Below are 26,773 nucleotides of genomic sequence, written 5' to 3'. Positions count from 1 at the left end.
TTATGAACCATTCATTTTAACAAACAATTATACCAACATCTTTTAGGAAAATTATGCTGTGGAACCGTGGTGGGCACAGTTCCACAACGGCGTCGTTTTTGTTGAAAACGACGCCAACAAAAACGACGTCGTTCTAATTTTAAAAAAAAATTGCTTTTCACTTGCCGTTAACTACATTTCTCTCTTCGCAATTACACGGTTTAGAAATTATGAATCTACTGTATTTAAATTATGAATCTACAGTATAGAAATTATAAATCTACAGTATTATGTTTGTGAACATGTGATAGAACTATATGTTCATAATTTTATAAATATATGTTCATAATTATAGAACTATATGTTCATAATTTTCGACGTTCATATTTCCAATTGTTGAACTCTGTATTCACAAATCACAGAACTATATGTTTATAATTTGATAACTATACAGTTTAGAAATTATGAATCTAAAGTACAGATATTATGAATCTGCAGTATAGAATTTATGAATCTACTGCATAAAAATTATGAATCTACAATATTTAAATTATGAATCTATAGTATAGATTTTATGAATCTACAGTATATAAATTATAAATCTACAGTATATAAATTATAAATCTACAGTATAGAAATTATGGAGGATAACGGTGTCGCTACTCAACCACATGAAAACGGCGTCGTTTGGAACCGTGTCTACCTTGCAAGGTGGGCACGGTTCCACTGTATAATGATCCCATCTTTTAGTTGGGATGTAACTTTATTGGCCTCTTACAGGGCGTTTGGTTGGAGAGAGGGAATTACATGGGAAAGGAATTGTAATTCCATGGGAGATGAATTACTCAGAATAAAGTGAGAATTTAAATTCCAGTGTTTGGTTTACAAGAATAGAATTACTGTGAATTTCATTCCAATGTTTGGTATACATGGGAATTGAAAGGGAATAAGTAGTATACAATAAAAAATGTCCATTGTTGTTGTTATACATTAATTTTAGGTTAAAAATGGAAGGGGTAATTTTGACTCATCACTATTTTTTTTTTCCTAAAATCTCAGGAATTAAAATCTCAGGGAGCATGGAATTTTAATTCCATGAAAATGGGAGAATTGCAATTCCATGGAATTGCAATTTCTTTCAACCAAACAAGGGAATTTTGTGGCCTTTGAAATTATGTGGAAATTAAGTGGGAAGAGAATTTAAATTTCCTTTAACCAAATGCCCTGTTACAGAGCGTTTGGTTGGAAGAGGGAAATTACGTGGGAAAGGAATTACAATTTCATGGGAGATGAATTACTGAGAATAAAATGGGAATTTAAATTCCAGTGTTTGGTGGTTTACAAGAATAGAATTACTATGAATTTCATTCCAATGTTTGGTATACATGAAAATTGAAAGGGAATAAGTTGTATAAAGTCCAAAATGTCCATTGTTATTGTGGTATTAATTGTAGGTTAAAAAAATGAAACGGTAATTTTGTCTCATCACTAGCTTTTTTTTCTTCTCAAAATTTCAAGGGGTGCGTGAGATTTTAATTCCATAAAAATGAGAAAATTGCAATTCCATTGAATTGCAATTCTTTCCAACCAAACGAATGAATGTTATGACTTTTGAAATTAAGTGAGAATTAAATTGAAAGAAAACTTAAATTCCCTCCCACCAAACGCCCTATTATGGTTTGGAGGTAAATGTAAATACGGACTAATAGACAAAATAAGATAAAAGATTAATTCTTCAAAAATAAAAGATAAAAGATTATCGGGAAATGCGAATAAAAAAATCACATAATTAATGCAGTTACTTTTTAGGAAAAGAATAATAAATAAATAAAAGTGACAACACAATTATTCCAAGCTAATTATTAGCTTCTGGTATTGGATCTGTAATTCCGTGTACATTATACAGTCTTTTACTGCTCCGTATTATTTTTAATTTAAATAAAATATATTAACAAGTATTAAAAAGAAAAGAAAAAAGTTTCCCCCATGATACAGAACTCTGCATCCAACCAGAAAGCTGTCGCTCCTCTCTCTTTCTCTCTCTATACGTCAATGGCGAATCTGTTTACAGCGTAAAGCCATTTTCGACGGTCCAGCGTACACAGACGTCAACCGCCTTGTACTCAAAACTGACCGGTAAGCTTTATTATTGCTACGTAATGATGATGATGACGATTTTGTTGACGTGTGTGATGTGTTGTGGATTTGATTTTTGAGCTCGAGATCTTAGTCGTTATAATGCACTGGATGTTAAAATGGAATCTCAATTGTGGTCACTGTGCGGATTATCGTGTGTTGTTGTTTTTGTGTTTGTGATTCATGCGGAGTTTGGCGCTTAATTTGCAGGTTGATCTGAGAGTCTACTCGTCGGATTTGTTGAGAGAGAAGTTTCGGAAGTTGTGAAGTGGTTGAATTTTGAGGAGCTGTAGTGGCCGCATTATTAGCCTTCAGAGGAGAAGTTCTCTGATCTGAATTTGGCTTTTTTTGGTTATGATATGATTTAGTGGTTGTAGGATTAGTTTTGCTGAATCTTAGTTTCGTTATGTGATTCCGGTGGTGCCTGATGATAGGTCGTAGTGTTTGTGATTGTTGGATGCTCAGGTTGAATCAATAGCTAGTACTTTTGGTTGTATCTGCTGGGCAATTAAAGGGGCTTGCAGAATTTGGACATGAGAAGCCCTTGGTTAAAAAAACTATCTCTGGTTTTCGGTCCTAGACCGCCGCTTAACTGGATACTCTTGCTTATTGTCAGCATTTGTGTGCTAATAGCTTTATTGGGTTCCTCTTCTTCTAGTACTTTTGATTCTGTTACTTCCACTGCAAAACCTGACATTTATACAAACTATAGAAGGCTAAAGGAGCAAGCGGCTAGTGATTACTTAGAGTTAAGGAGCATTACCTTGGGAGCTAACCATGTAAAGGATGTTGGTCTTTGTAACAAGGATAGAGAGAACTATGTGCCTTGCTACAATGTGTCTGCACATTTACTAGCTGGCTTTAAGGATGGGGAGGAGCTTGATCGGCATTGTGAGATTTCACGAGATTGGCAGCTGTGTTTAGTTCGTCCTCCCAAGGACTATAAGATTCCTCTGAATTGGCCATCAGGTAGGGATGTCATCTGGAGTGCAAATGTGAAGTTAACCAAAGACCACTTCCTGTCATCTGGAAGTATGACAAAAAGGTAATTCTATCTGATTAAATACACTGTTAATAAGAGCTTTTGGCACTACTGAATTCATTTATGGAAAAGTCATTAAAGGAAAAGGCTTACCAAGTCTTCTGTATTAAATGACTTACCTTTTATATACTACCTTGAGATTCGAGCTGGGTGTGAAAATATAAATATTGCTCTCATTACTAGTCATGATATTTTCTCAGGCTAATGTTACTAGAAGAGAATCAGATAGCTTTTCATTCTGAGGATGGAATGGCAGATGATGGTGTCAAAGATTACTCTTACCTAATTGCAAAGATGATAGGGCTGGGAAATGACCATGAACTTTTTCTAGCTGGCGTAAGTTTTTCCTAGCTATCTCTAAGCAAATACTGAAATACTTGTTGTCTGGTTTCAGAGGGCTGATATTTCTTTTTTTGCTTTGTTACTATTCTCCTCTTTTCTTTAAAGTATTACTCGGTAAATACCTAATGTAATAGTATATGTTCAGCTTCTTGCCACTGAAAGCATGATTTTGAACAACTACACTTGGACTTAAGATGTATCTCTGCTGCTGATAACAGGTGCACAAAGTGTTAGATATTGGCTGTGGGTTTGGTAGCTTTGGGGCTCACTTACTCTCACTGAAGTTGATGCCTCTCTGTGTAGCAGCATATGAGTCTTCAGGTAGCCAAGTCCAATTAGCACTTGAGAGAGGGCTTCCAGCAATTATTGGAAACTTCATTTCAAAACAACTTCCATTTCCAGCATTGTCATATGATATGGTTCATTGTGCTCAGTGTGGAATCCTATGGGACAAAAAAGGTAGCTGCATCAATGAAATTCCCAATGAATCTTCATTCTCATTACCCTTTCTCTGTTCTTTGATGGCTTATATAGTCGATTGACTAATACATGTCTAGTTAATTTATATTTTTGTAGGAAAATAGTTTTCATTCATGTTAACATTATTGTAACTATTTTTATCTACAAATATGTTTACTTGTATCACCTAGCTACCTATTGGATCCACTTTTTTAAAAATTTCCTATTTTCTTTACATCCTCATCCCAGCCAATTTAAGACTCCATTCCAAGAATAAAGAAGTTTGATTCATTATAAATTGTTTCCATTCCAGACTGATGTTTCACAGGGGTCAATGTTATTAATGTATCTATAATAGGCACAAGATATTTATTCATTCCCCTCTATCTAACAATATGAAACATCCATTGTAAGCTATCCTGAAATCAAGGATCCTTTGCTTATGAGATTATTGTTCATTTGTAATTATTCTGGATTTTCTAGAATTAGAATAAAAGGGTGCATTTGTACCATTATACCAATCAGAATTTCTGAAGTATTATGTTAAATACTTCCTAGTAATGTAACATAGCAATGGACACCAAGGGTAAAAGATTTTGTATGTAGAATATATCTTTGTTACATGTAAATAATGATTTTTTTTTAACCATAAATCTATTTTGATTTTGCAAATCAGATGGGCTATTTCTTATTGAAATTGATCGAATACTCAAGCCTGGAGGTTATTTTGTTTTAACCTCTCCCACAAGCCAGAAACAAGGCAATTCTATCAGTACTAAGTCAGGAAGTGTGTCAACTCCATTTGAAGAGTTCACCAAGAAAATATGTTGGGATCTTATAGGACAACAAGGAGAGACTTTCATGTGGCAGAAGACACTTGATTCTAAATGTGTATCAATGTAAGGCTAGTGAGAGAGCAATTATCAAGAAGCCACTCTCAATTTATTCCAGAACTACTATGGATGAAACTTAATTGTTTCTTATGCTATATACATACACTCATTCACACACACCTTCCAGATATTGACATTTGTCGAATCTTATCCTGTACCCTAAACTTGATTGATTTTTTTTTCCTTTCTCTTTGACTGCATTGTGTCTACTATTAAGCCCTTCAATCCCACTAATATACTTTTGGTTCTACGCTGCAGCAAGCAGAGAACTGTGCCTGCATGTAAAGGAGAGGATATTCAAACATATTATCAGCCTCTTGCTCCTTGTATTTCTGGGACAACCAGTACTAGATGGATTCCAGTCCACGCCAGATCTGATTCTCTAAACTCAAGTGACCTTCTAATTCATGGAAAGTATTTTATTTCAATTTGGTTGTTCTGTGGTACTGTGTGCTAGCCCACCTTCAAAGAACTAATATTCTGTTGTGCAGCAGGTATTCATCCTGATGATTTCTATGAAGACTCAGAGTTCTGGAGGTCTTCTTTAAGAAACTATTGGTCAGTTCTTTCACCCTTAATTTTCTCTGACCATCCAAAGAGGCCAGGTGATGAGGATCCATTGCCTCCACACAATATGGTTCGCAATGTGATGGATATGAATGCACATTATGGCGGTTTAAATGCTGCATTATCTGAGGCAAGAAAATCAGCATGGGTAATGAATGTTGTTCCTCTTGGGGCGCGCAATACACTTCCTCTCATACTTGATCGAGGTTTTGTAGGTGTTCTGCATAACTGGTAATTTTCAGTTGGCTTTTGTTTAAAAGAATAATTTTAGCTTGTGTTTTGCATGACTGGTTATTTTTCGGTTCACTTCTATAGTTTTATTTAAATGATTACTTATAATAAGCCTGTGTATAGCATCCATGAAAGAATTAAAGTTGGTGGTCACAAAAAAGAAAACATTTTCATCATGTTACATGGAAATCCTTTCTGAGTGAAAAAGTAATTTCTTTATCATCTTTCATTATTTGGAAGATGTATTTTGCTATATTTATATATTCCTAAAACTAAACAGAGAAGATGCTTATCAACATGTATTTGTGATTTTTGTGACACAAGTTTATGAATCTACAGCAAAAATTGTCATATTATTGTGTTATGTTTTAGTGCACGTCATTTGGATTTCATATGAGAATGTTTCTATCTTCATTTATATATATGTATATATTACTCCATTATAATGATTCTGAAAACATAGGAGCACACTCACATCTTAACCTGCTTATGGGTTAGCTGGGGAGTTTTGTCATAAGTGTGCATATGGTGAATTTGTTTTAATCATTGTGCAAATATACTTTCATATTGTAGACATCTTAACTTGTTTCATAGTTATTGTTTTTTGGAGGAAAGGGTAGTAGTGACTAGAAATTTCTCTAATGAATGACAGCCAAATATTTAAGCATCTTACCACATTTAAGATTTTAAGCACATATATTCACATATTGTGTATGCATCTTAGCTTGTCTTTTGGCTCTTGTTTCGGGAGGCCAAGATATTTCATGACTGTAAGATCTGTATTTTATGGCTTCCGTATAAAGTTGATGGGTCATATCTCTCTAGGTCTACAGATAATGTATATACCTACTCATTTAGATAATTAGTTTGTAGACAATATATTCTGAATCGATAATTGTGATTAAGATTGTACATTTACAGAACTTGAATATTTAGCACTATACCACAGTTAGTTTACAGCTCAAGGGGGGAAAAGCTATGAAATTTGAGAAAGAAAATCTGAAAGAATATTAGAGGCTTAACCTAATCCTCTTCCCTTCATGTTACTAATAAAGTTACTAGACAGTAGTAGGATATTAAAGTACCAGTGGTGACAATAAAAGATACTTGCTTCAAGAGAGTGTTCATGTTCTTTGAGTTTGATGTGCTGCTTCACGAGAGTGTTCATGTTCTTGATTGCTGATTTGATGTTCTAAAATTGGGCCAGGTGTGAACCCTTTCCTACGTACCCCAGAACATACGACATGCTTCATGCCAGTGGACTCCTCTCACACATTAACTCACAAGGCTGCAGTATGACTAACCTACTTTTTGAAATGGATCGTATCTTGCGGCCTGAGGTAATGATACTCTATTGTTCCCTAGTCTTGCCTTTGCTGCATCTTTACACATATAGGATGTTCTCAATTGTCTGCTCCACTTATTCCATTTATGAATTCTAGCTTGAAGTGTACTATTAGCTAGTGTTTTTAGTGTTTTACACCTCGGGAGTCCACTTATCATTTTCCTTACTATTAACAGGGCTGGGTAATCCTCTCCGATAGAGTGGGCCCCATAAAGAAAGCGCGCATGTACGCCACACAGCTCCGCTGGGAAGCTAGAGTGATCGACCTCCAAAATGGAAGCGATCGGCGGCTACTCATATGCCAGAAGCCATTCATCAGAAAATGATTTTACTTAGAGATGGAACTCCCCCAACCAGATGATCATCATCCAGTACTCCTTAACCCGGGTAATGGTCTAGATTCTCTGTTCTTTTCTGGGGTTGGAACCAGAAAGGGGAACTTTATTTATTAATTTCTGCTAAAAAGATCCATGAAAGCCTCACAAAATTGCAGCTTCGCATGGTGTTTTTATGAATGGTGCCCCAAGAAGATGATGAAACTATAATTTTTTTTTTTTTTCTGAAACTGTAGAGTGAAACTTTTTACTTTTCTTCAGTAATTAGTCCCAGCACAGATAGAAAGGAATTTTTTTTTTTTTTGGTTGAAAGAGAAGTGTGTAGCTATTCATTCATCCCTTTTTGTTTCTATTACTTTTCAGTTAAGTAGTATTTTTTTTTTATTGATTTTGTAATTGAAATGGATGTCTTGTACTGAACATACTTACGGATGCAAGAGTCGATCATAAATATTATAGTGCTCGGAATTTCTTTGTTCTATGAACAAATACCCTTTCACCTCCTTTAGTTCTTATTTCTGTACATAGGATCATGTAATATATAACTTGACTCGATGAATTCAGCTCCACTTTGGAATAGCTAACGATATATTAGTATAAGAGCAAACTCAATGGTAAGTGTAGTTTTTGAAATTTTGAGTGGGGTTTATACTTAATAATTTGCAACACGACGATACAAAACTAGACATGTTAGCGTTTAGTTTTAACATGTTAACGGGTCAACTTAGTTTGGGAACAATGTTAATGGGTCAACTTGTCTAATCATTAAGAACCTATTAATATTGACAAATTATACCATGAACCAGGAGTTTACATTGTTTTGTAGATCCTAGCCTCCAAAAAAAAATAAAAAAAATACACATTCAGAATCTATAGTTTACACATTCTATATTTACAGTTGATAATTTTTGTACTTGTAGCTATCATATTATGTATCAGCAATTATCAAGTCAGATTATGTATCTTTAGTTGACACATTTTGTATTTGCAGTTGATAGTTTCTGTACTTGTATCTATAATATTATGTGTAAGCAATTATAAGTTTATAGAATGTGTTAACTGAAGGTATATAATTTTTGTATCAGGGTTCAAATGCAATATGAACCATGGTCCATATATGTATAACAATGGATTAATATTAGTCTTAGTTATGTTTTTTAGATATTATTTTATCATTTTATGAATATTATGGTATATTATGAATTGAATATAATTATTATTCTGTTTGATTTTTAAAAGATTGTATTAACCTGCCCAACGGGCGCCCATTATGGTTATCAGGTTTTGTCAGCTTGTTTAACTCATTTAACAATTGTGTTCATATTTAGAATTCTAACGCGTTAATTTTAACAAGTTGTGTTTGTGTTTAGTCTTATTGTGTTTGTGTTATTATCGTGTCAATTCATTAACAATCCTGTTTACCATTTACATTAATTGTCAGGTATAAGTTCAAAATAATATTAGAATGGTCGTCAATTTGCGATTATTCTAACGCACGCGCATATTCTAACCATTTACCATTTTTTTAATATTAAATTTCTTTCTTGACAAAAACTCCACCCATCCCTCTTCTTTCTCCTCCAACTCAGCCAAAAACACCCATACTCATGAAAAATCTCCTTAACAGGGGTGCTCTAATAGGATTGCTAGTTTGCTGCTCAAATACTTGAGCAAAGGACTTCATTGAATCTAGCTAGCATATATGTTAATGCAATGCAGATTGTGCAGTGGTGCAGGAAATTTAAAATTCCTTTTATATATGTTTACTCTTTATAATGAATGTCATTAAAAGCACTACCACCTTGTATATATTGACATTGAACAAATCCATGCCAAGATCTAGGACATTATTGCATATTAATTCAAACAATAATCAAATACAAATTTACACTCCTTCTCCCAAATACTGCATACTAAACTAGTGAGATAAACTCAGGCTACAAATTTACAATCTGATGAGTGTTGTAGAGAAGCATGCATATGATCTCTTCGGTACTTGAGGGGCGAATGGATTGTAGGACTTAAGGTACAAAATCGATGAATTGTTATATACTTATATGATCTTGATAAAAATCAAATTTGTAACTTTCTAGCCTGGTATAAAATTCATACTCAATTCATTCGATTGAGACGATGTCATCTTGTATATAGGGTAGATATCATTACATGTAATTATATTTTTTTTTATGCAGGAGTAAATTTTGTGTGAGATTGTTTCACATACATGAGACGAAGTAAAATGTAATACTTATGTGTTTTTAAAAAAGTATTAGATTGTAATTTGAAAGTATTATACATTTCACGTTTCAAAACACTTATTCTTTATGCAAAATTATTTAATTTAACTTTATCAATTTTACATTGAATTAATTAACAAGCAGAAGAAAATTTCTCCGAACCCGACTCCAGTAATTGCTCCATGTTACGGAGTAATTTATTTCCACCTTTAATTTGTCCTATTCTAACGCCCATGCCAGACCTCATCTTCCTCGTTCTTCTCCCATACCCTTTTCTCACCAGAAAGAAAAATCTGAGAAAAACATTCATTTCCATCTCTGTCAAAAAAAATAATCATCAAAAAGCTTCACTCTCCGATCACCGAATCTCAAAAAACGCCAAAATGTTATCAGAAAAGGATAGGGAGAACCACGTTTACCTCGCCAAGCTCTCCGAACAAGCCGAGCGTTACGACGGTTAACTTCTCATAATCTCTTTAATTTCTTCTCGACTTTCTAATATTTTTTTTATATTCGTTTCTGAGTGCACGAATTTCGATTTGAATCGCCAGAAATGGTGGAGAGAATGAAGCAGATAGCGAAGCTGGACGTGGAACTGACGGTGGAAGAGCGGAATTTGCTGTCGGTTGGGTATAAGAACGTGATAGGCGCCAGGAGGGCGTCGTGGAGGATCATGTCTTCGATCGAGCAGAAAGAGGAATCGAAGGGGAACGAAAACAATGTCAAGCTCATCAGAGCCTACCGCCAGAAGGTTGAAGACGAGCTCTCCAAAATCTGCAATGACATTCTCGAAATCATCGAGAAACACCTCGTTCCGTCGTCCAAGTCCGGCGAAGCCACCGTCTTCTTCTACAAAATGTATGAAACTTCTTTCGATTCCTATTCCTCTTATATGGCCTGCGTGTGTGTATATATATATATATATATATATATATATATATATATATATATATATATATAATTGAATAAAAAGTGGCGTTGATCTGGTCCAGATTAACGATCCTGATCAATCCTTTATATGGATTGATGTCACGTGCACGAGTTTATACTGATTTATATTTATGCATCTGTAGTATAAAATTTAAGCACTTGTAGTATATGCATATTGTAATATAAATTTATGCACTTCAAAGTGAAAGATATTTACAAAAATACAATTTTATAGTTTCATTTTGAGAGTGAAGTATATACTATCAAATGCACAGATTTATACGTACTATCTAGTGCATATGATTATATTATAAAGTTTGAAAAATCTTTTCTCTTTTTTTTTTTTGAGTCGGATCGTATCTCTTCTCATTTTTTTACAACACATGCACACACATAAAATTGTATTTAATTACGACTATATTTCGTTCTAAATTTTTTTTTGTGAGAATAGGGATGTGAAAATTTTTCTATTTTTTGTTGGAAATTGAAATTGAGGTGGGGCAAGATCGAATGGGGATGATAAATAGACTCCTTTCCTATTGTTATTTCTATTGGATGATCTAAAAAGTAGATCAAAAGTTTTAATTTTTCATAAGTAATACTACATCTACTCTCATTTCTTACTCCATTTTCTACGCTTTATTAATGCATCATGCTTTGATTGATTTAAACAACAATTTATACACATGACAAGAATTATATCCATAAAAATTCATATATCATTTTTCCTTTTTCAGCAGTGTTATGTAACAGTTTTGGTGTATTTGTATCAGGAAAGGTGACTATTTCAGGTATCTTGCTGAGTTTAAGAATGACCAAGAGAAAAAAGAGGCTGCTGAGCAATCTCTCAAGGGCTATGAGGCATGTTTAATGATTTGTTGTCTTGTACATAGTTTTTGTCTTTTTTCTTTTTTTTTTCTCGTAATCTCATTTTATTTGTCTGATTTAATAATATATATTTAATTTATAATTAGTGTATAAATTTATTTGTTTAAAAATTATATAAAAAATACTATTAACTTATTTTGATTAATAACTCTCATGATAACTTGGTCCTTACAATTTTTTTAGGCGGCTTTTGCGGCGGCAAACACTGAACTCCCATCCACTCATCCAATTCGTCTTGGACTAGCATTGAACTTCTCTGTGTTCTACTATGAGATCATGAACTCTCCAGAAAGGTAAGTCTTCACACTTCTTTGGTTGTAAAATGCTTATTATTACACTTGTTTGTGTAAAAAAAAAAATTATTAATCATATTTGAGTCGAGTTTGAGCTCAAAAAATTAGAATTTGATAGATTTTTAGCTAAACTTAATTTTTATATTTTAAAAATAAGTGGTTTGATTCATTTTGATTATATTCCTTGAAATAAAATCTTGGATTTGAGTCTCATATGATAAATTAATTACTAAACTTTTAGTTAAAGCAAGCAAGCATTTAATGCAATAGCATTGAATTGTAATGGGTGCAGGGCCTGTCATTTGGCAAAGCAAGCATTTGATGAGGCGATATCAGAGATAGACACTCTGAGTGAGGAGTCATACAAGGACAGCACCTTAATCATGCAGCTCTTAAGAGACAACCTCACACTCTGGACATCTGATTTGCCAGAAGATAATGGAGGTAAAACTTATATATTCATTAATTACAAAACACAAAACATCATCATCTGCTTATTCAAGCTAAGGTTACTGTTAAAGCTAATAACGAGACTATATATTTATATTCGACCAGATGTATCTGAATGCTAACATATTCGTCTTCTTGTTTCAGGCGAAGACACCGCAAAATCTGAAGAAGCCAAAGCTGCAGAATCTCAAGTGAGTGTTCTAACTTTGAATGTCTGCAGATCCCCCCATGTTAATTAGTCTTCACAACTAAAACTCGTTTTTTTTTTTTTTTTCCTGAAATGGCAGAATAAGTAATGGTGGAAACCAGCAGCCATGAATCAGTTTCCTATAAGTAGCAATACCTGCTGAAGAAATTAAATATTTTACCAACAAAGCAAGGTTGCCTGCCCGATCCCAATTTCATGTTCTTCAGCCATGTTATTTTTTGTTTGTGTTTTTGAAACTTCAATTTTATTACTATTAGAATTCATGTTTTCTGTTGTTCTATGCTGCTAATAAAAAGCTGATGAACAACAACAAAGAGTTATATTAATTTCAGTCTTTCTGCAGAAACAGAATAGTTGAACATCACAGTACTGTCATCATAACTCTAGTTCTTCACTAATAATATAATATCAAAATATGTCTGCAAATCTGTATTTCACTATCTATATATGAGCAGTATATATTATGATGATGACATTCCAGAACACAAAATGAGTAACTTGATATATGTTACTATATCATCATCGATCACTGCATATATGGTCTTTGATCTATCTGTCATTTAAGAGTCATATTCATGGATTCTTGCCGAAAAAACTTGGAGGTAGGGAAAATTCTTCCTCCTTATTCAGAATGTCTTCCTCATCATCATCTGGCTCCTGAAATGATCAAAAATAGCTATCAGAATTGTTAATGGCAGGCATATATAGTTACTACATACTAAACTAAATAATGATTTCACCAACCAGCATTTCCAAGTTGTAGAAGCGATCCAACAGCTTCAAAACGTCATCAGGAGTTATGTGCTTATTGAAACTGCAAGAAGAATTGAAGTTTCCTCTTTTTAGGAGAGTACTGACAATAAGGTAGAGATATATATAACCAGGAGGATTCTCCTCATACTAACCACACTTTTTGGGAACAACGCCATTGGTTTGAGGTTTTTTTTTTTTTTTTTTTTTTTGGGAGTTTTTGTGGGTTCCTTTTTTTTTTTTTTGAAAGTAAGGAGGGGTACACCCACGGTCATTTGCCAAGTTAGAATGAGCAAGTAGTAAAAAAAATTAATAATAATAAAAATAAAAAAACAATAAAAGGAAAACCATTCTATTTTTTTAAAGACAAAGTAACAACTTTCATTAATAAGCAAAATCTAAAGACAAAAATGGACAATGAAATCCGAAAGGTTAGAAAATCATTCATTTCCTACAAAGTAACCAATCGAGGAATCAACTTCTCTAGTCAATACATGTATAAGCAGCTTGATTCGCATATCATTTAATAAAATCTAACTTGATATGAGAAAGTCCTAGACCGATTCTTTGGCTATGGAGTCATAAAGTTTAGCATAAATAATATCATTAACAATGTGGAAGACCACTCTTATACACCTCGTGCATGCTTACCTCCACCGTGTGTTAAATTGATTCTTTTTCTTTTCTTTTTTTTTTTTTTTTGTAAAAAAAAAAATGAAAAACCAATTCTTATATGTTTTTCTCTGCCAAGCACCTTGTGCTATGTCATGTAGTGACTTGGCTTCATTAGAAGTATATTTGAATAGATAGTACTAGAGTTAGTAGTATTCAATATATATATATATATATATATATATATATATATTTGTGTGTGCGCGCTTTTTTCTCTCTAATCTACCACGTGATCTCCTCTCTCTTCCAATAAAGCACAAAACCCTCCAATAAAGTGGATCATAATTGGAGGTACGCACAATTTCTATTTCTAATTTTTTACTCCTAATTCATCTAGATTGAAAAAAAAAAAAAAAAACATATTTTTATTCATTCCCATCCATTGTTCTATCAATAAAATCATGATACATGACATGAAGAGAGTCCATAAGCCTTCTTTATGATTGATAGAACAGTAGAAGAGTAGAATGGGAGAGGGTGGTTGTGTACCTTGTGTGTGGGAAGGGGACAACATACAAGTAGAAAAAGTATAGTGAAGCAATTCAAACCTTCTTTGCATATGTTGTGTTAACCCATAAAGCACAAAATGGCGATGAATTCCTGCAAGAAAATCAAGGGGAAAAGTTAACGAACAAAGCGAAACGCTCTGCGAAAAGGGGGGGACAAAATGATCGAGGAGCAAAAAGATATATATAAACGCTCGAAACCTGCCTTTCAATTTGGCGGGAGGATAGATTTCAAGAGCTTCTAACAGCCGGAGCTCCATTTCCACCTGCATTTCCTCCTGCGATTCACAAACGCCAAAAACACTTCAACAAAATCATTCACAGACCACGATTTTCTCGATCAGTAGCGTATGTAAACCACTCTTGTAAAAATCCATCTAGGCGCCCATCTAGCCCCGCTGGCTATTTTCGTCTAGGAGTCTGCCTAGCGCTTAACTTGGTACTGGACCGCCTAGTCCCTAACTCGGTCCAGTTAATTCGTTCATTTTGGTCGAGTTAACCCGGTCAGCTTGATCTTGTTAATTGTTCTTTCATTATCACTGTTGGAAATTATGAAATTTCGGACCAATCTTAAATCAAGTTGAAAGCAAAAAGTGGTCGAAAATAGCAACAAAAATTTTTTTAGATACCAAAAATGATCGCAACGGACTTTAGACTTGATTTAAGATACTTACCGGTGGTCTGAAATTCCATAATTTTCAGCAATGTATATGGGTGTAATATGACATATATATACACCACACACATGCACTATTTTTTATTTTTTTAGTTACCCGCCTACCTTCTAGGCACTAGGTTTTTCTTTAACGCCAGACTAACGGTTTAGCGCCTACTGCAACTATGATATAAACATATATATACACAAGACCTGATCGATAGACGGAGACCCGCGAGAGCCTTCTGTGGATAACTCATCCGCCTTCTCTTCTCCAACTTCAACTTCTCCTCCTTCCTTTTCCTTCCTCTCCTCCACTTTCGTTCTCCTCTTCCTTTTACGCGTCCAGTTGGCGCCTCTTTTTCTGCCCATTTCTGTGCTCCGATATGATCGTACGTTCCTGGATTTGAACTTCAGTCTTCAGGTATGAAAGCGGTACGGTATCTGTTCTCTGGGGGCCTTAAATCCTTTTTATAACGGAAACTTATGGAGAGTTGTTGGACTGTGGCCTACCAACCATAAACAAATTATGGGTAATTAATTAATTCACTGTATTGTATGATAAATAAATTAAGAATTTCTTTAATTTTGTAGGATTTTTTTGATTTGTTAACATATTTGATAAGATTTCAAATTCAAGTATAATAAAATTACTATTTGGAGCAGATTGTATACTAAATATTTTAATTAATGATATGATATATGATGTGTCATTATTGGATTGCATTTATTGTAATTTGGTGAATTAATTGGTTCCGTGTGGGTTTTTTTTTTTTTTTTTGTTTGAATGCTATTTACTCTATTACAATTGTTAAGACTGTATTGGTTGTGATAATCTAGCACTCTCTCTCCGTATCCTTATATGACTATCTTCAGTCTTTGGTTAATGTTACGAATTACGATATTATTCATATCCTCATCTGGTATCAGTTAGCTATGTTCAGGTTCTCTTCTTCCATGGCAGCACTCGGTGTGAATGATGACGGATCTATTCGTGACTCCTCTGAACGGACTATCACTAGTCTCTATATGATGTGTCATTGGATTGCATTTATTGTAATTTGGTGAATTAATTGGTTCCGTGTGAGTTTTTTTTTTTTTTTTTTTTTTTTTTTTTTTTTTTTTTTTTTTAAGCAAACAACGTAATAATATTATTACTGCAAATGCATCAAAATAAAGTCAGGAGGGACAGTGTCCCAATACAAAGTAGTAGCTGAGCCGAGACATTTGACGCTAAAGTATGGGCTGTAATGTTTAAACGCCTAGTAACCGATAGTAAAATGCAAGAAGAGAAAGTAGCCATGATAGCTCTGCAATCATTGATCACAACGCCAACATAAGTCTAGGAGCAGTAGATAAATTGCTAATGTAATTTTGAAGGGTCGCACAGTCCGTATAAAGAGTAACATCCGTAACCTCTCGAGCCTTCAACCAAGACAAAACCTCCTTGCAAGCCAGGACCTCTGTTGTGAGAGTATTTTCACAGTATGACAAACTCTCGTTCATCGCTACCATGAAGGTACCACCATCCGCCAACAACATCGCTACAAACGCTGCTGCTCCAGGCACGAACGCTGCATCGACGAAGCAGCGCAATCCCGCCACAACCGGCATGTGTTGTTGCTGCTGGGCGGAGTTCTCCACATGCTGTCCGGCCGAATTCCAGGCTGTAATGGACGCCACAGTCGCTCTCCAAACACACTTCGGGGCCCGCAAAAATGCCTCCCATGTCGTAGAATTTCTTGCGGACCATACTTGATAAAGAACTGCAATAACTTGAACAAGAACATTCGGCGTTAACATAGTCATAGAATTCTAAACCATTCCGCAAAAGACCCACCATACACACAAGAAATAGGGAGACGAGATTCATTCCAAACACGATGTACATACGCACACTCAATTAGAGAGTGCATGACATCCTCATGAACTAAAGCACACATAGGGCAAAATGGATTCACATCAACTCTCTTTTCAATTAGGGCGGCTGGGGTAGGTAGGATACCCCGAATCTCTCTCCATAAAAATGTTTTCCACATTGGGAGACCTTCAATTTCCATAGGGCAGACCATTTATCGAAACCAGTAGAATTCGCTATCTCTCCAACAATACTATAATACCCGCTTTTCACAGAATAAGATCCATTAGGCTCCCTAAACCAATATCATGAATCTTCATAGGATGGACACACAGAAACCCTTAGGATACGATTAACGTCATAAGGACCAAAGATATCATTAAGAATAGCCAGGTCTCAGGACTGAGTATCCTGATCAATCAAACCTGACACCTTAGAACCCTGTAGCTGATGGGGCATAGCAGTCTGAATTCTGAAATCCAAGTCTAATAGCCATGGGTGTTCCCAAATCATGGTAGAAACACCATCACCAATCCTCCTCCTTACACCATTGCAAATCAGCTCATGGGCAGCCATAATACTCCTCCAACAAAAACTAGGGTTATTCCCTACACAGGCATTAAGGAAGGAAGATTTAGGGAAATACATTGCCTTATATACCCGGGCAGCTAGGGATTCAGGTTTAGTGAGAAAGCGTCATGCCTGCTTCCCTAACATAGCCAAATTGAAAGCTCTAAGATCTTTAAACCCCAGACTACCAGCAGTTTTCGGTTTGCATAGGCGGTCCCAAGCCATCCAATGTATTCCTCTTTCACTGGCGCCACTTTGACCCCAATAGTACCAGTTCATAATTCTTTGAATGGCTAAACAAGTAGAGTTAGTAAGCAAAAAAAAACGCTCATAGAAAAAGTGGGCATTGCTTGGGCCACAGTTTTCAAGAGAATTTCTTTGCCCGCCTGGGACAACAACTTTTTATTTCATGACCTAATCCTCTGTTTTATTTTTTCCTCAATATAGGTAAACACCTGTTTCTTATTCCTTCCAATAAAAGAATGAAGCCCCAAATATTTACCAAAATCATTGGCCTGAACAACGCCTAATGTCGCCACCACTTCATTCCTATCATCACATCCAGTGTTTTTACTGAAACAAACACTAGACTTATGATAATTAATAGATTGGCCAGACAGTTGCTCGTATAAACTTAGGCACTGCTTGATCACACCTGCTTCCTGGGCGTTTGCCTTGAAGAACAAAAGGCTATCATCTGCAAAATAATAATAATAATAATAATAATAATAATAATAATAAATGGGAAACCGCGGGCCCCCCTAGCAACCCTACAACCATGAATAAAACTTGTGCTTGTGCATTCTGTAATATGAATGACAGTCCCTCAGCACAAATAATGAACAAATACAGAGAAAGAGGATCTCCCTGTCTCAACCCCCGTGTTAGAGTAACCATACCTCCAACAGAACCATTAACAAGAACATTATAAGAGACAAGTGGTTACATATAACATAATCAAATTAACCCATCTTCCAGCAAAACCTAACGCCATCAACATAGCTCTCAAGAAAGACCACTCCATTTTATCGTATGCCTTTGCTATATCTAGTTTTAGAGCCCGCCAACCAGCCTTACCACATTGCTTTCTATTCAAGAAATGGCCAATTTCAGCAGCAACAAGAATATTATCCATAATTAGCCTATTGGAATAAAAACACTCTGTGACTCAGAGATAACACCATCTAGTAAAGGTTCCATTATGTTCGCAATCATTTTTGCCATAATTTTATAAACCACATTACAGAGAGCAATAGGTCTTAAATCAGCAGCAACCTTAGGCACCTTCTTCTTTGAGATTAACACAATGTTAGACACATTTAAACCATCCGGGAAGTGGTCAGAATTCAGATAGTTAAGCACAAAAGCAGTTACTCCCCCTCCCCCCCCCCACGACATCCCAAAAATGCTTATAGAAACCCGGGATCATCCCATCCAGACCTGGGGCTTTGTCCGGGAACATGGAAAAGCGGGCCCCTTTAACTTCCTCAGCTACAAATAGTCTAAGAAGGGACTCATTTTGACAATCAGACACTCGAGGCAACACCGAATCAAAGAAATTATCATGAACAGGGGCATTACTAGTTTTAAAAATATTTGCAAAGTAGTCAATAATCACAACATTCATAGCATCTTTAGTCACCCAATCCCCATTCGATCCCTTCAATCTAGATAAAGTATTTTTGCGCTTACGAGAAGAAGCATACCTATGATAAAATTTGGTGTTGGTATCCGCTCCCCATAGCCAGTGCTGTTTAGTCCTTTGCCTCCAATACATCTTTTTGGGCTTCTAAAATGAGATAGGTGAGCCTCAATGGAGTGATATTCCCCTAGGGAGGCTGAATCCGTACGTCCCCTCAGACCCGTGAGCTTTGCTTGAAGAAGCTTAATCTGTTTGCCAAACATATGGAAGCGATCACCCCCCCCCCCCCCAACACGCTTGCAAATGGTCACTACATAGCTGCAAACTGCCTAACAAACCACCACCTTCCCCATCAAACCAAGCCTGCCATAGTAGTTGGGGACCCCGTTGAAGGCTGGGGACCCCGTTGAGGGCTGGGGACCCCGTTGGGGCGTTCCCGGTTGCGACGAGCTGAGTGCCGCAGGAATCGTTGGTGTGGCGAGAGTTGGATCTCGATCTTGCCATAGTAGCTGGTCGCGGTAGACCACTGAATATAGAACACGCTTGAGCTGGTACAGCAGCTCTCAACAAGAGCACTAATGATGGATTTAATTAACCCGGGGTGGCCCGAATTATTAAACCCGGATAAGAACGCAGTATAGATAATAAGTAAATAAATGAAACGATGTCGTAAAGGCCGTAAGACCGTATATTGTATTAAATGCCGTATAATTGGATATTACAATAGTATTTTAGAACAAAGTGTGTAGAATAAATGTTAGATGTCCTAAAGAGACAAGGTGGGGGGTTTTTATACAACCCCCACCCCTAACCGCCACCCCCTAAGGTGGGGGGTGGTTAGATTCGCGTTGACCGCGTCCTCTTGACCGGCTCCAGGTCAGCCCGTCGATGACCGACCTCTCCCTAGCCGACCCCACGGGTCGGCACCTTGCTCAACCGACTTCCCCCGAGTCAGTACCCTGCTCCGGGCGAGATTCCATGGGACAAGGTCCTATGGGTCGAGGCCCCACGGGTCGGGACCCCGGGTCTTGCTCCACCTCTCCGAATCTTGCTCCAGCTTTCTAGGTCTTGTTCCACCTCACCGAGTCGATTTACTCCGATTGTAATATATCCATCAATATTTATACAAATCAAACATTACAATTTAAATTTCCATCTTATTTCCCCACTATTCATTTCATGGAATTATAATTTATTTTTCTCTTAATTTTCTCATTGCAAATGCTCATCCGAGTCAAAAGTATAATTTCCCAGTTGGAAAAACAAAAAAGTTGCTTGGAAACTTCTGAGAAAGTGAGAAGTGAAGTTCTCCGCAATTGATAATGATAGGCCCATTAAAGCACACACGGGCCCATATTTTCCTTTATAGTATAAATTATAGTTTCCTTTATAGTATAAATTGTAAAAGGATTAAAAGCCACTGAGAATTTTTGGGAAAGAGAGGGAAGCCTGAGGGAAGCATCGGAGAGCTAAGCAAGCAAAGCCACTAACCGCCATGGATACACAGGAACAGCAGAGAGACGCCGCTAGGCAAGGTCAACAGGCACGGCCTTCACCGTCACAAGCCGCCGGCGCCGGTGGTGGATCCGACTTCACTCCCATACTCTTCGTGTTCTTGTCCTTTATTGCTATTTTCGTCATGGTAATTCACCTGTTCTTGTGCTTGAACCTCAGTGCACGTACATATGATTTAATTGTTAAAATTGTGCATTATTGTTTAATTTTTCGTAATTTCGTATACTTGTCCAGATTTTAGTACTGTATATCCTTCTAATTTTCTAAAGGTTTGATTTAACAGTGTTCGGTATTTGCATTTCCACTTTCCTTCCTCGAGTTTAACAGTGTACTTCTCGTGAAATGTTGAATTCAATATATTACTTGATTGTGCAGCTCTGAAATTGACTTATAGATTCGTAGTTTAATCAACTTTTATGACTTGTACAAATTATTATACTAGACCTTGAAATCAGTAGTGTATGGACTGAGCTGTGGCGATTATACTTTGTAAAGGATATTATCCTAGGATGTATAGTGTTTTTGAAATTGTTTACTGGCTTATTGCAGTAATTTTGCTTTGATTCTCTATCTGCTGGTTATATCTACCTGCACTATGTTGTTTTGAGCATGAGTATGCATTTGAATATTCAGAAATCATTGGGATAGCTCCTTACATTGACTTCAATACATATCAATAAATTTAACATTGGATGTCTTGCAATGGAGATTTAGGGGCATCACAGGCTGAAACATCATTTGGAATGTGAAGGAGCCTCTTAAGCACTCAACTGATAGTGCCTTTATTGTTTAGGGTAAATTTTTGGTGATAAAGAAAATTACAATTGACAATTATTTGGTGTTTTCCATGGCACAATAATAATATTTTGGCTCCCTGTATTGGTGGATGTAAAGACTTGTAAGGTTTTAATTGGTAAAATATTCATCATATTGAAGAATGGAAGTAGTTACACTGCCAATTCTGGGACTTATTGCTCACATTCAATGAAGGCACTTGCTATTTAATGATCATAGAACTTACCAATTTACTTTTGTATGCCAATGATATGGAAACATTTACTTGCAGTAGCTCAGTTGACTTGGCTTTGGATATGATGCATATATGACCTTGTGCCTATTTTGTTAATGAGATCATATTTGTAATAACGTAGTGTTTCATGAAAATTTTCTTTCCAATCACCGATGCAAAAAATGTGAGTTTGTGATTGTCAAATGTATTGACAGGAAATTTTCTCAGAAGCTAGTCATTTATTTACAGGTGGTGACTCCTTTGCTGTCAACTAACAGTTTTTCTACCCTACATCAAGTACCTGAAGGTCACGTTGGGGTCTACTGGAGAGGAGGTGCCCTTTTAAGCACAATAACAACTCCAGGTTAGTGATTCTTCCTTTACCTTTTGATTTAAATTTAACTGCTGCTTCCACTGTATATAATGCATTCTTCTGATTTTGAATTTTGAGATTATTAAAGAATCTTATGTTACTTTTTAGGTTTTCATTTGAAACTGCCCTTTATTACTCATTTTGAACCCATTCAAGTCACTCTTCAGACTGATTTAGTAAGATTGTCTCTAGATCTTTATTCTTTTGTTGCTAGATTGTTGTTTCTAAATATATCTAAGAATGTTGTTAAATGCTTGCTAAACTGTAGGTGAGGGATATTCCATGTGGAACAAAAGGAGGTGTAATGATCAATTTTGAGAAAATTGAAGTATAAATCTGAGGTCTTGTTGATCACATCCAATGTATTTTGCTAATTTTATTTGGTTTAACCCATATCTATTTGGTTATTATGCCTTTAGGTTGTTAACCGCCTTCGAAAGGAACATGTGTATGACACCCTGCTCAACTATGGAGTACATTATGACAACACATGGATATATGACAAAATCCATCATGAAATTAATCAGTTCTGCAGCGGCCACAGCCTTCAACAAGTTTATATTGATATGTTTGATCAGGTAATAATAGATGTGAAATAAAGCCTTGAACAAGTTGATGTATATAATTGTGGTTTGAAATAAATTCAGTCTTCTAATGCTAAGGCTTGTGATTCCGGTGTTTACTCTGTTAGAGGAAGTTTAAATATTTCTTAATTTTTAATAAAATTACTTATGCATAACCTTATGCTTATGTTGAGATCATTTATATTGAGCTTATGAGCTACAAAGCAGCAATGAACCTCCATAAAAGGAAATGGAGAAGGATGCATACCCCTCTCCCTAGGATAATATGCTAAAGAAAAGGATATCTATTGTATTGTCGAATGTTACTCCTGAAAACTTTAATGGGGTTCCTTGTTACAATTTCCAGATTGATGAGAAAATGAAAGATGCTCTTCAGGCCGACTGCACACGTTATGCTCCTGGTATTGAAATTATCAGCGTACGTGTCACAAAACCAACCATCCCAGAAAGCATAAGAAGAAACTTCCAACACATGGAAGAGGAGCGCACTAAGGTGACAATGTGACATCTAATGATGTTTTTCATACTATCACACTTCCATAGCTCTTGATTGGACCAGGCTTGATATATCTAAAGCATCAAAATCTAACATCCGGTTAGTCTTTAGGATGTGTAGATTTAATTGCTCTTTTTCTTATCCTTCAGAATTCTAATAGTTTCCTTTCTTCACTAGTGGCAGATTCAAACAGGGTGACCATGCTGATGGTTTTATTTTACAACAGATCTATATAGATTTCACATTGTTTCTTTGTCGTTGTCTTTCTTATGTTCGTTCTGATTTCTGAAGCAGAAGAAAAGATTTATTTTACTGGCAAAACGTTTTGTTAACAAAGAAAACTTTGTAGGTCTTGATTTCTATGGAGAAACAAAGAGTTGCTGAGAAAGAAGCAGAGACACAGAAGAAGATTGCTATCAGTGAAGCTGAAAAGAATGCTCATGTGAGTAAGATTCAGATGGAACAGAAGCTAATGGAGAAAGACAGTGCAAGGAAGGAAGAGGAAATTGCTAATGCGATGTATCTAGCACGCGAGAAAAGTTTGGCAGATGCTGCATACTATCGGTGAAACCTTCTTAACTTTTGTTCGTCACTTTTTTCGTAATAATATCAGGAGCACACATGTGATGAGTCTCGCATGTCTGGTGTTTATCAGCACAATGAAAGAAGCAGAAGCTAACAGGTTGAAGCTCACACCACAGTTTCTGGAACTCAAATTTATTGAAGCAATTACAAACAACTCAAAAATGTTCTTCGGGAACAAGGTTGGATCGCGTTCATTCTGCTCTTAGTTTAGTTATTCTGCATCTTCATAGAGTTGTTTACTTAAGGGTCTTTATTTTTAGGTACCAAATATGGTTCTTGATCAAAGGATTCTTGGGAACTACCTCCAAGAGGTCTCCGGGAAGGAGAAATCTGAAGCCTAAGCCCCCAGTGTTACATTACTTTTGTGGCTTAAGAGTGGACTTTTATATACAACTGCAAATGGAGGAAAATAATGGGCCCGTTTACTAATGGAAACTGTTTTATGTTTTCTAATTTTTCAGTTTTCATTCTTTGTTTTTCTGTTTAGAATACTTGTTTAGTAACACTTATTTTTTCAATTAGTCTTTTCTATGCGCAATGTGCAAAAACATGTGTCCAATATTTATATTTTTTAAAATAATTAACAAATTTTACTAATTAAAATTATATGAAATCAAATTTATTTGTTATAATATATAATGTCTACAAATATTAGTCTTTGAGACAGAAGATATGGATTCAATATGAATATGGGAACCATTCAAACTATAATACTATATATAGGTTTATGTAAGCAATTGTAGCAAGAAGGGCATTTGGTCTAGTGGTATGATTCTCGCTTAGGGTGCGAGAGGTCCCGAGTTCAATTCTCGGAATGCCCCATTTTCTCCTTTAGCACATTTTTATTTCCAGTTTCTCTGAATGTCCCATGTGCTCCTTTTTGAATATTTTAATTCCAGTAGAGTTTATGACAAATAAATATAATCCGTATTTGGTTTAAGGAAAATGTTTGGCTTTTTTTTTTTTTTTTTTTTTTTTTTTTTTTTTTCATATTTTAACCGATTAAAAATTGTCACAATGACCAAAAAAAAAAAGAGAGAAATTTTTATAGGAACATCTAGCATTGTTCGGAAGTTAATATGATACTTCAATTTTATTCGATACAAAAAAAAAAAATTATATTCTTGGCATAACTTACAAGTTACAACTTCATAGAATACATAAATATTTACATAATATACTCTTTTGAACCTTTTTATTCCAGTAGAATTTATAACAGTAAACATAACTCATATTTTGTTTAATATGTTATTTTATTTTAAATTATCCAGATAATATACAATTATAAAATTTTAAAATAATTTTGTTCGATAAAAATAAATAATATTATATTATCAGCCTAACGTATAACTTTATAAAATACATGAATATGGACATAATTGACCATGATATACTCTTATAAGGTTCCTAACTTAGCTTGTTATATTAAATTAGAGACAAACAAGTATATAAGTCCAAACTCCATAAGTAATACAAGCAACAACTTCGCCAAGAGTAGGTAGATATCCCTCCAATTCAAACTATTTATTTAAGTAAATAGCACCGTGTGGGTTGGTGTATGTTGATTGATGACACCATTTTACATGTTTATTCATAATAAGAAAAGTGGAAAGTCAACCATATTTATCCTCACAATATTATGAAGTAATTAAGATTTTAAGAACGGAATAATTAATAATTCAACGCAACTAGGGAGATGGTAAGTTTGAACTTCAAATTTGATGACTTTTTAATATTCCTACCTTAAAAATAGGTGGATAAGATAAATTGTGGAATATATTTTACTTAGTTCAATGACCTCTATATACTTATACATTAGTGTCTAATCTACACCATGGAATTGTTAACAAAAATTTTCAATTTATTTTGAATTTCTTAATCAGCTGAGTTGTGTTACGCGAGCTAGGCATGTAGATTGTAAAGTGTTAGATGATGATGATTTTCGAAACGTGGAGGAAAGATCCAAGAAAGTGAAATGAAAATGAAATGTGCGTGGGTGAAGTGACTTATACATTGTTAGCAATGAAATGAGTTTTTTTTTTTTTTCTTATTCTTTCTTTGTATAAAAATAAAATAGAATGACGTAGCAATTATTTTTAGGGTGTTTGTTTGTTTAATTTGGTTCAAAATTAACCTAATTATATTTTGAATAATCCAGTTAATTGATTGAATTAACAAAATTTCATTTTATATAATATATTTTATAAAATATAAAATATTATATATATATATATATATATATATATATATATATATATATATATATATATATATATATATATATATATATATATATATATATATATATATATATATATATATATATATATATATATATATATTGCATTCAAATACAAACTTGAGTTCGTGCACACATTAACATACTTACTTGCACACAAGGCACACTGTCAACAATTTTTTAGATTTACTCGTGCACACATTAACATACTTACATGCACACAGGACACACTGCCAACAATATCTGGAATTAACTCGTGCACACATTAACATACTTACATGCACACAGTTTGTATTTTAAGGGGTGCTTGTATTTGAAAATAATCATATATATATATATATATATATATATATATATATATATATATATATATATATATATATATATATATATATATATATATATATATATAATAGATGCACTCAGGTGCGAATAAGTGCCCAGGAAGGAATATGCGAACGAATCAGCGCGCGACACGTGTCCAGATCTAATAGCTTAAAAAAAAATGCAGTGGCATATTCATAAATAATTGAACATCGAAGTGCAAGAAAAATCACTTACAAGTGCACCTACTTTCACCTATAAGTGCATGTAATTTTGCCTTGTTAGCATTCACTTCCCGCAAACATTCATGCACCTGGGTGTGTTTATAACTTTAGGTGCAACTATTTTTAACTATAGGTGCAACTACTTATAACTATAGGTGCACCTACTTTCACCTATAAGTGCATGTAATTTTGCCTTGTTAACATTCATTGATCTGAGTTCAGCGGGTAGTAATACCCCTGAAAACCACTCGCAAACATTCATGCACCTAGGTGCAACTACTTATAACTATGTGTGCAACTACTTAGAACTATAGGTGCAACTACTTATAACTATAGGTGCACTTAGTATTGATGCTCAGTGTAAATTTTTACTTGCACCTATAATACATTTTACATGCACTTGTAATACATTTTACTTGCACTTCGATGTTCAATT

At 34.9% G+C, this 26,773-nt stretch overlaps 2 protein-coding genes, 1 long non-coding RNA gene and 1 other non-coding gene across 4 annotated transcripts; 3 read left to right on the top strand and 1 right to left on the bottom strand.

Annotated features, from left to right (window-relative positions):
• The first annotated feature begins 1,965 nt into the window (after positions 1-1,965).
• Positions 1,966-12,683, top strand: LOC109166347 (probable methyltransferase PMT5). The gene is made up of 14 exons (XM_019315311.1): positions 1,966-2,115; positions 2,326-3,160; positions 3,358-3,493; positions 3,718-3,958; positions 4,635-4,857; positions 5,110-5,261; positions 5,346-5,649; positions 6,857-6,989; positions 10,129-10,424; positions 11,270-11,357; positions 11,568-11,677; positions 11,970-12,121; positions 12,272-12,318; positions 12,415-12,683. Exons 2-14 carry the CDS (start codon positions 2,649-2,651, stop codon positions 12,421-12,423), a joined length of 2,403 nt encoding a protein of 800 aa, XP_019170856.1. The 5' UTR covers positions 1,966-2,115; positions 2,326-2,648; the 3' UTR covers positions 12,424-12,683.
• A 39-nt stretch (positions 12,684-12,722) lies between these two features.
• LOC109166348 lies at positions 12,723-14,359 on the bottom strand. Its single transcript, XR_002051641.1, has 3 exons — positions 14,306-14,359; positions 13,080-13,149; positions 12,723-12,992 (listed from the first exon to the last, which is right to left on the bottom strand). It is a non-coding gene; the product is annotated as an uncharacterized LOC109166348 (long non-coding RNA).
• Positions 14,360-20,407: 6,048 nt separating this feature from the next.
• Positions 20,408-24,066, top strand: LOC109166070 (erlin-2-B). The gene is made up of 9 exons (XM_019314959.1): positions 20,408-20,630; positions 21,762-21,876; positions 21,994-22,061; positions 22,154-22,213; positions 22,305-22,463; positions 22,816-22,962; positions 23,315-23,529; positions 23,621-23,729; positions 23,811-24,066. Exons 1-9 carry the CDS (start codon positions 20,484-20,486, stop codon positions 23,889-23,891), a joined length of 1,101 nt encoding a protein of 366 aa, XP_019170504.1. The 5' UTR covers positions 20,408-20,483; the 3' UTR covers positions 23,892-24,066.
• Positions 24,067-24,299: 233 nt separating this feature from the next.
• On the top strand, positions 24,300-24,371 carry TRNAP-AGG. Its single transcript has one exon. It is a non-coding gene; the product is annotated as a tRNA-Pro (tRNA).
• Positions 24,372-26,773: the final 2,402 nt, after the last annotated feature.

This window comes from Ipomoea nil, unplaced genomic scaffold (assembly GCF_001879475.1).
Source record: "Ipomoea nil cultivar Tokyo-kokei standard unplaced genomic scaffold, Asagao_1.1 scaffold3087, whole genome shotgun sequence".
Taxonomy (NCBI): domain Eukaryota; kingdom Viridiplantae; phylum Streptophyta; class Magnoliopsida; order Solanales; family Convolvulaceae; genus Ipomoea; species Ipomoea nil.
This window is presented reverse-complemented; position numbering and strand designations above follow the sequence as displayed.